Genomic DNA, 9,871 nt, shown 5'->3' with positions numbered 1-9,871 from the left:
TTTGTCTTCCTTCATCATTCTAACGCGTCTTTCTGGATGTGCTCGATTTCTGACGCGTCCGATTCTTTCAGCGTTAAAGCAGCTAACAAATACGCGGTAATTAAAAATGAAGAATTTTAAGCCGCGGAAGTGGGATACAGTCAGTGCCCTTGGGTATGCCAATTTTTTTCCTTTCCCCGATAAACGTTATTTCCACTATTTCTTTCGGGAATTTGTATTTTAAGACCAAAATAAGTCTGATCTGCGCAGCTTCGTTGGTTCTGGGAATTTTGAGGTTGATATCGTTTATGCAAAGATCAGAGCACTGCTGCAGTGCCAGCTTTTATCATTATAAAACGTATTGACGCCAAGCTGCTGATCGTTTGGTGGGGGATTTCGACATATTGTCTTGTGATATTCTCCCTCCAAAAAGCAAATGGAGAAGTAAGAATCCCAAAATAGATTCACTTTCTTCTCTGGGATTGCCTTTGTCTTGCTTTGTTCTGCTCTGAATCAGCAGCGGGGCTGTTGGTGCAGTGTATCTCTTTGTTAGAAATCACCAGATTTCATTAAGAGTGTAAACAACTAGCAACCTTACTTCTTTTGAGGGGCTAACGTTTAACAATAAATTCAATAGATCTGGGATGCCGTTGCGCTGGAGGTGTTTTTGCTGTGTAATTCATAATGTCATTGTCTTAATAAAATGTCTTTATGTTCGGGAGTACTGCTTTAAATGATGAAATGTGATGTAAGAGCATGACTATGTGAAGTATTGAGCATCCCGCTGCCGCTAGTAGGACTGAATTGGCATAAAATGTCGTCTTTGCTAGATCGAATCTGCTATAAATGCAAACGCAATTAAAAATGTATGGTGCTGCATGTCAAGCATTAGTCTTCTGTTTCAGGTATTGTTAATATTCTGCAGCATTACCTCATTTTCAGCTCGTGAAACTGTATGAAAATGTTGATTTTTTGCTAGAATTGCAATGTTACTGTTAAAAGGAGTGTTCCTTGTAGCTGCGGTTACCTGAATCAGTGTTTCTTGGTGTTCCATGGAACGTAAAGCAGATGGCGAGGACGCTGGAGGTGATCTACCCGGCGAGGATGCGGCCAGAAGTGGTGGCCGGCACTGGGATGAGTCTGGGCTTGGAGCAGTGCTGAGAGGGCTTGGGGAGAGGATTGTAGTGGAGCTCCATCCCCATTCCACTCCTAGCAGCTCTCTGGCCATCCTCCTCCATTTCTGCCAGCTGGAATGGACAAGAGCCTTGCCAACCGCCCCAGGCCTCCATTGAGCTCATTTAGGGAGAGGCAGGTGTGGCTGAGCTAGGAAAAAAACTGGAGCAGTGCTGAGAGAACTGTGATGCCAGTGCAGCTCCTGTATTGCTTCCTGATCTAGCCACCCTCTTCGAACTGCATCCCCTTCTCTGCTTCCTCCTGTTTCTGCCTGCACGTGCTCTGTAAATTGGGACGTATTTTGGAGGGCCAGAACAGAGGAAGCTGTAGGAGGGGATATGAAGCACTTTGTGGGGAAACGCAGAGAACTTTTTTTTTTTAACAATGGCTAAGCTGAAACAAATGTGTGCATTTGAATGTTGAAATCCAATACTTAATACAGTGAACCTTCCAGCAAGAACAGAAATACACCAACTGAGATGGGATTGCGTGATAACGGGTTTGAATTTGTACTGTATCTGTCTGGAAAACTTAAATAGAGGAGTGAAACTAGTTGTAACATACTATAAGAACTATAATGTAAATGTCAGTAAAATTGATTATAATACAATTACAGATGCTTGTTTTTAACATGGTAGTTCCTTAAAAAAATTTCTTTTCATTAGCACCTGTACTAGAATTTGACTATCTCATCTGTGGAGACTGTGGCAAAGAATTCATGGATTCCTACCTTATGCAGCACTTTGATTGGGCAACATGTGATAATTGCAGGTATTACAAATAATCAAGAGAGAATAACCTTATTTTATGTAAAGATTGCTGGCTATGATTTTGTTAATGACAATCATTCTGTTCTAATTAAAAAGGCTATCAGCAAAGAAACATTTTTTTGTAACTTGAATACTTATTGAAGAAGTAAATGGAAGTTGACTGATAACCTCTCTATTTTCTGTTACGGAAGTGAAGGAACAGTAGCATTGTCTCGTGAGCCTGTCTTAGGTGGAGAAAAATCAGCAGATTTTTCCATAACATGGAAACATGATGTCTTGAGAGTAGTTAGTGTGTGTGTCAGCATGGGAATTAATGTCTGGTTGCAGACTAGAGCTATTTGAAAAAGTGATAGAGCACAGAATATCTGCTTTCTGAAGTAGAGCAGGGATTAGGAGAGTATTTGCTGTCCTAGTGAATTAACCCAGGTAAAGTTAGTACTTTGGTCAGCCCGAGTGGGCTGGGAATGTGGCAGCCAAAGGGCAGAAGCCCCACGGGGGATTACTGGGTGACCTGCAGGGTAAGCAGGAATTTGACCTTGAGCAGAAGGCAGTCTCTGTGCTCTCTTACCTTTGACACAAAATGCTTCTAAAGCCATCAAGATATTCAGGGCAATGAAACCAACTCTGAAGCAGCCAACCACCCATGAGTGTAAGAATGAATGGGTGAACGGGAGGAGGGGGAAAGAAAAGGAAAAAAAAAAAAAGATTGCAGCTGGGAGTTGGTTCTGAGAGCTTCCCCACTTATTACAGGGAGTGGTCAGGGGAGTGCGCGTGGTGTAGGTGGTTCACAGTCCTTCGAGGCAAAGCACTGTCTCTTGGAGGTAAGATGGGTGAAAAGAGGATGTTAAGGAGAGGGCTCGGAGCTTTAGGAGTGGTTTTCCTTCGGACTAAGTAGCTCTTGTAGCTGAAAGTTGGAGATTCTGAGGTGCATGAGCTTTTACTGTGAACTTTGAATTCTAGTAAAGCTACATTTATAGCAGTACTTCTTTGATAACCGTTGCTAGCACTTTGTGTTTGGCAGATTGTTTTGGCTCAAGCAATTCAAGTTATACTTCAGTCAGGATTGCGTAAATGTTATTTTTTTTTTCGTTAACTGATAAATGTTACACAGTTTTTCGTTATCTGTCTGGTAAAAGTTACAGTCTTTTAAGGTCGTTATTTACAATTCCTCTGCCTACTGTTTTGCATTTAGAAGCAAGTGCTTTGTCTGTGTTGCTAATCTGTTTCTGGAATCTCGAAGCATACGGAGTGTGTATATTCTCAGGTGATCTGACCAGTATCACATTACACATTCTTCCTCTTTTGACCATGTGTCAGGCTTGTACTTTTGTCCTCTTGAATTGCCTCTGGGTTAGGTGAATACCTCAAATTACTCATACTCCTTTTAAGTTTCAGTTACTCCCTCTTGTAAGAAAACAGAAGAAAAGCCCTTCTAGAAAAACAGGCTTCTCAGCCCATGTCTGCTTAAATGGGGTAATTTTAAAGCTTAATTTCAGTAAACCTATCCTGGAGTTTATCTAGATTGTTGGAATCCAAAGTTATTTGCATACGTAAAAGCCGAGAACATGAGGGCTGCCTGTATTTCAGGAATGTTAGAAGTGATGAGGACTTAGATGTTAATAACAGGGTTTTCAGGTGTAGCTTTCTCATCATTATTTTACATATTCCAGAGATGCTGAAGATAAACATAAGCTTATAACAAGGACAGAAGCAAAAGAAGAGTATCTTCTCAAAGACTGTGACTTAGACAAGAGGGAACCAGTGCTCAGGTTCATTGTGAAGAAAAACCCTCATAATTCACGATGGGGTGACATGAAACTTTATTTAAAACTACAGGTATATAAATTGTTAGTGTGTTTCAGACCTTTTTTCTTTCATACAACTTTGGTAGCCGAAATTGTGTCACTTTAGTTCTGATTCCTGAATGATTTTGTCCAAGTTGAGTATGTTACGCGTAGCTTTGTGTAAATTTCCCTTATATTTAAAATAAAGAGCCGTGGTCCAAATTCATGAAAATGTCTGTGTTTGAGAGCATTTTAAAGATTTTCATGGACCACAGCCTCAGTGGTTTGCACAATTACATGTCATGAAGTGTATGATGGCCTTTCAGTGCTACTCTGAAATGCATGGGGCAGCTGCTGCTGTGTGTGGCTCTGTAGCTGTGGCCTGGTGTTCACAGCTCTGCCCTCAGAGGCAGCAGGAAAGGCAAGTAGATTTTCCAGGGCTGTTGTTATTTCTTTTTTGCTGCTTTTGTAGGAATGCTGCTGGTTTAGTGGAAGATGCACAAAATTAGAGGTGGGTTTGACTTGCCCAACTAAGTTACATCTCACTGATACTAAAAATCAGTTATCTCTTACTGTGGAAGGAATGCCACATTTGTGGATCAAGAGCAAAGAGACAGATGGGAGGCAGAGGCAAGATTGAGTTGGCTTGTGTATGTGTAGGGAGAAAATTGGTGAGTTAGAATAGTTTATTGTTTCAGGGGGAAAAGAAACACGTTTATGTCCATCCTGTAGGTAATCAAGCGTTCTCTTGAAGTTTGGGGTAGTGAAGAATCATTGCAAGAAGCAAAGGAACTCCGCCGTGACAGCAGAGAGAAGATGAAACAGAAGAAGTTTGATAAGAAAGTTAAAGGTAAAGGGTTAAACTTACATACTGCAGTACATGAAGTACAGTTCTGTTTGAATTTTTTTCTGCATCTGGTTGAAGTATTTAGAAAATCTTCATTGTGGCAAAATGGAGGTTTCCAAGAGCTGTGTAGGTCAGCCCAGAGCAGTCTGATCTGGCCTTGTAACTGACTATTTTGGGCAGAGAGTTGGACAGGAGATCTGAGGTCCCTTCCAACCTGAATTACCTGATTGTCTTATGGACATGATGTAAGTGACTGAAATCAGTTACAATGGTTCATTATGATGTGTTTTTTAAATTCGGGTATGACCCAGAATGTGCCATAGATTGTTCCTGTTACTTTTCTTGTGGAGAACATGGGCTTTTGTGGGAGGGGGTTATAATTCTGTCATACATACGCTTTCAAGGTGAAGTAACTGTAATGAAGGTAGGAAATGCCTTTTAACAGTATTCCCAGCTGCTGTTCTTACTGCTTGTTATCCTTATTTTTGCCTGATAAATTAGGGTAAATTCAATTGATAGAACTTGTGAAGAACACTTTCAGCACAGGCATGCTACTCATTTTAAAAAAGACCCTGTTTGTTCCTTTGGAAGAGCTGTGGCTTACCGTGATATCTGTGGTGCCCATAGCATCCGTGCTTCCGTTTGGGTCGGCATTCAGAGAGGCAGAAAAATGAAGCTGGCTGCACTGGTGTTGTCTGGAGGAGGCAGAACGTGAGACTGAGCAAATAAGCCCTGTCTGTCTTGACCATTGATGTTCAGCACACAGAAGGACTGGCAGCAGTCTGTAGCCAAGATGCCAGAGTTCAGTGCAAGTACAGGCCTTAACGTGACAAAGTTTGCGGCCTCAATGGCTTGGCTCAAAATGTGACTACGTTTTGCTTTTTGGTATGCTTGCCACCCACTTGCAACATCCGGATAATATCTTGGGCTCGGCTGCCAGCCTGTGCTCTCTTGAAAACCCGCTGACTTCACTGTGGTTGCTGCAGAGGCAACTTGCGTTACTGGGCATCAAGCTTAGAGACTGCCAAGTCATTTGGGAGGCTTACTGTGATCTGAATGAAAAGTACTCTTTCTTGGTCACGAAAACAAATGAGGTGTTTTACAAAAACTTTCCCTCTGCATTCCACCTATCCCTTTTGGATACCTTTGAATGGCTTCGTGTAAAAATGCAACAGGCAACACATACTTAGTCCAGATGGAAGATCTTGTCCTGTTAGATCTCATGTCAGTGTAGTTGTTATCCTTTAAAGCATGCAAACAAGGTGAAGATTGCAAAGCAAGTTAAAGCTTGTCCTTGCAATAGCAGATTCTCACCCACAATTTATAGAAGACAGGCAACAAGCAGATTGTCATCTGCAGTCCTCAGAAAGGTGGTTAGCTTGAGTTTTATTATTTGAGATTTATTAAAATGTTAAAATTTTCTTTTATTTGTCATCAGAACTCCGCCGTGCTGTAAGGAGTAGTTTGTGGAAGAGAGACACTACTATCCATGAACACGAGTATGGACCAGAAGAAAATATTGATGAAGAGACATACAAAAAGACATGTACTGTATGTGGCCATGAATTAACTTATGAGAAGATGTAGTGTTAATATATTTTTAAAAAATTTCATTATCTTTTTGATGGTATTTTTTTATTAAATCAAATAAATGCTAATTATGAACAAGCTGTTGCCAAATTGTATGAATAATGATGTTGCTCAGTTGTAAGCAGACTTGTACAGAACACTAAGCTTTGGCTTTTAAACTAGATCTTAGGGTGGACTGTAAGACATTTTTAACAGTTCAATAAATTTGTACCTTGTAGGCCAAAAGATTAGTTGGTATCATTCTACTTTATATGCTGATGAAGTTAAGGTGAACTTCCCACTACTTGTGTGCTTCTGTTAGAGGAGGAAGGCTCTGTATTTTGTTCTGTTGTGTGGTTTCTGGTGATAGGTGGGCAGAGGGCAACTAGCTGATGAAGTTATCTCTTCTGATGGTTGGAGACCCTGTTGTGAGGCAGTTTTCCTCCTGCTTGGAGACTTGACTCCATTAAAGGAGAATTTTCTCTCAAGAGGAAAGCCACATGCTCCTGGGGAAATCCACATGCTCCTGGGGAAATTCTGACACATCTCTACCATATTTCATAGGGGAGAGTCCTTAGGTATATCCTCTACTGCCCTTTTTTTTTTTTTTCCCCAAGTTTTGGACCTGGGAACCAAGGTGACTCTTAATACCAATTTGTCAGAAATTTGTAAATGAAAAGGGTAAATACCTGTCATTGGGCGAAGTAGCATTCCAAGGTAGATCTCTCAAAGTGATGTTTGCTTTCACATAGTGGATTTACTTTCAAGTTAAAATTTCTCAAATTCCAAGTCTTTGGTTCTTAGGGCTGTCATAGAATGCTTGTAGAAATGACCGAAGTGAGGGAACCTGCTGTTGGCAGCTGCTCTGCATTTGTTTGCCATTGTGAATATGGCAGATCTCGGTGAAGTGTCTAGAGACTTCTTCAGGGGAGCCTCAGCCACTGTGTCTATGCAGAACTGAAATGTTACAGGAGGAGTGAAGGTGCCTAGGGAGGGTGGATGATGGTTCCACTACGAGGTCTTCACTCCCATGGTTGGCAGCTCTCAGTGACCTGCCTTCTGACCAAGCACTGAGGACTTAGGGCTCTGCAAGGCCTAGGAAAATAGCACATGGTGTTGGCTAGAGTGTAGGAGCCAGGTACTGGCAGAACTTTTGGAGGTAGTCCTCCATGTCATGGTTCCATGACCCAGTGTTGTCTTGGATCCCAAAACTCCTCTCCAGGGCAACTGGGTGGTGCACACTGGCTGCTGAATCACTCACCTTTGGGCACGCTGCGGCAGCCACCCCTCAGCAAGCACCGCCCAGAAGATGAGGTGGCAAGGGAGGGGGAGAATTTCCACAGCAGCAGCCTCTAGGCACAGAGCAGCACTTTGCTGTGCGGGTGGGGGAAGCGTGTTAGAGCAGCCCACAGTGCAAGGCCTGTGTGTTAGCCAGGGTACCAGACACGGGGCAGGGGAAACAAAGTTGCTCCAACCCCAACTGCACTTAACATCAGCATAACTCTGCCGTGACTGTTTTGCTTCACTGGCCCCCAAAATAGGTAGGACAAACACTCCCAGTAGCAACCTGCTTCACCTTCATTTATTTTTGTCTTTAATTGTGCATTTTTTCCAACCACACCACATTTCTACAGCATCTTTACACTATCCACCACCTCATGCTTCAGCAGTTCCAAGTTTCTCCAGTTAGCTGCTGGTATCCCTATGCAAGCATCTCAGATCCAACCAGTTTCCCAGTCAACGAGGGGAAGGTGTTCCAACAGACTCAAGAAATGTAATCAAAGCCCATGCTAGCCATGGAAGTCAAATCAATTTTGAGACACATTGCTATTTGGTTTTAAATCATACGATGATGCTCTAGGCATTTGCAAGTGGATCCCCAGCACCCGTATTTGTCAAGGCTCAGAGGAAGTCACAGGTTTGCAAGTTTTAACTCTGTTATCAGTTTTACAGAAGTCACATTTATAGTCAGACCCCCACCATTAGTTAATACCAGAACTCTGATACTGATCCAAGCCAGTGAAAAAACGATTAAAACCTCTACAGTATTACATGTTTCCTTAAAAAAACCCCACAAAACAACAAAACCAAAAACTATTTGATTACTCAATGGTAACAGAAAGATTTGAAGCAGAAGTCTCTGCATGACTGACAAAACCCTTGCGTAAAGCAAATTTACAACAATTAACAGTATACCTTGAAAGAAGAGAGGGATCGCTCAAATCAGAAAGGGTAAGCAGAGAAAGCGTAAGTAACAGATCTAAGTCTATGAGGATATATCAGATTGCTATAGGCCACACACAAACATGTCAAAGTAGAAAGTTAAATTTTTTTACCCTCTTTGCTTGATCAAGAGGTCAGTTGGTCAACATACAGATGAAATGCATTACTTGGCATAACACTTGTAAAAATAATTTGTACAGGAACAAAATTATTCAAAGCTCATCACTTTCTAAGCTTAAACTGAATAGCACTGGATATGAGTTTCTTTAAACATCCATCTGCAAAATTAAGAGACCACAAACAGCTTGGGAATACACTGCACACTGGTGGACCTGAGCACTTAAGGCAGAGTCTTTGCCATTCGTCACTGCTTACCATAATACAGACCACTCTGGTTTGGCATTTATGTATGTAATGTTATTTGCATAACTCAAAACTAAGGCTACTCTTATTTTCGGGTTGTGTTTTCCCAGTCTTAAGTCTCCTAAGAGATATCACTTAATTTAGCTTCCTGAAGACATGGGAGCGACGTGCTGTTGTCAGATTTTAAAGCAAGGGAAGGGTAGCAGATGCAGCTGCTGCAAAGCAGTTGTTACTAAGCCAGATGAGGTGAGGGCACCTGGTTCATCTACTGTCACCACCAAAAAGATTTCTGGCATCACTGCCAGCCTTCAGGTCCAGCCCAGTGCAAGCCTGGCAGCCCAACTAGTTACAGGATGAAATAAAGGAACAAGTTGAACACTGCCCTGCCCTCTCCGCTGGCATCTGGAGTTCCCCACACCCAGGTAAGGCTTGCAGTACTGAAGGAGAAAGTTTGTTCCACTCCAACTCTTGCTTACTGTCTCTATTTACCAGTGAAGACTGCTGCCAGGACCAGTCCACGATTCTTCGACCATATTGCAAAAAGGATTGCATTTTTCAGAAGTTGTCCATGAAGTTCCTCTACCGATTGCTTATAGCTACAGTAATAAGACACTAGACAATACATTTGAAAAACATATTTTCATTGTATTACAATCATGTTCTTTCAAACTGTGAAAATCTAGCTGGCTTGGTAATAAACAAATCCATATGCTCCATACTACTGTGAAAGCTTAACTCAAGTGTTTCACATGCCCAAAGTTAAGACACTTTTCCTGTGCTATACTAGAGAACTTAATCACACTGCTCACTGAGAAGGTGCATTCCCTTTCATACTCACAAAACACTATGAACTGTTTCTCATTTCTGCAACTCTTTTGATTTAAGGGCCAAGCACAGGTAATAAATTCTATTGTTTGGGGTTTTTTGTTTGGTTTTGGTTGGTTGGTTGGTTTTTTTGCCTGATTTTTATTTCTATATAAACAATAGGGGCAAAACAAAAGTACTATCATGAAGTCAAGAGTCAAGCTAAATTAAAAGACAACAAAAAGAATTCATCGTTTACTTTATGTCTATCCCCTATCAGTCATGTCTTGTAAGGCTTATGATGCTTACACAGTTTGCTGTTGGTTAGAGTACTGTATTGTTTTATATAGGAGCACAGG

At 41.5% G+C, this 9,871-nt stretch overlaps 1 protein-coding gene across 1 annotated transcript; it reads left to right on the top strand.

Annotated features, from left to right (window-relative positions):
* The first annotated feature begins 1,047 nt into the window (after positions 1 to 1,047).
* On the top strand, positions 1,048 to 6,233 carry XPA (xeroderma pigmentosum, complementation group A). The gene is made up of 5 exons (XM_009702229.1): positions 1,048 to 1,117; positions 1,818 to 1,923; positions 3,593 to 3,758; positions 4,439 to 4,556; positions 5,992 to 6,233. Exons 1-5 carry the CDS (start codon positions 1,048 to 1,050, stop codon positions 6,138 to 6,140), a joined length of 609 nt encoding a protein of 202 aa, XP_009700531.1. The 3' UTR covers positions 6,141 to 6,233.
* Positions 6,234 to 9,871: the final 3,638 nt, after the last annotated feature.

This window comes from Cariama cristata, unplaced genomic scaffold (assembly GCF_000690535.1).
Source record: "Cariama cristata isolate BGI_N322 unplaced genomic scaffold, ASM69053v1 scaffold34766, whole genome shotgun sequence".
Taxonomy (NCBI): Eukaryota; Metazoa; Chordata; class Aves; order Cariamiformes; family Cariamidae; genus Cariama; species Cariama cristata.
Note: the sequence above shows the minus strand (reverse complement) of the source record. Positions and strands in the feature narration are given on the sequence as shown.

Excerpts from the sequence above, each read along its gene's own strand:
- XPA (XM_009702229.1), top strand. The coding sequence starts at position 1,048 with ATGGCGAGGACGCTGGAGGTGATCTACCCGGCGAGGATGCGGCCAGAA. Across the intron at positions 1,118-1,817 it reads GGTGGCCGGCACTGGGATGA|CACCTGTACTAGAATTTGAC; the intron begins GTCTGGGCTTGG and ends TCTTTTCATTAG. Across the intron at positions 3,759-4,438 it reads AACTTTATTTAAAACTACAG|GTAATCAAGCGTTCTCTTGA; the intron begins GTATATAAATTG and ends TCCATCCTGTAG.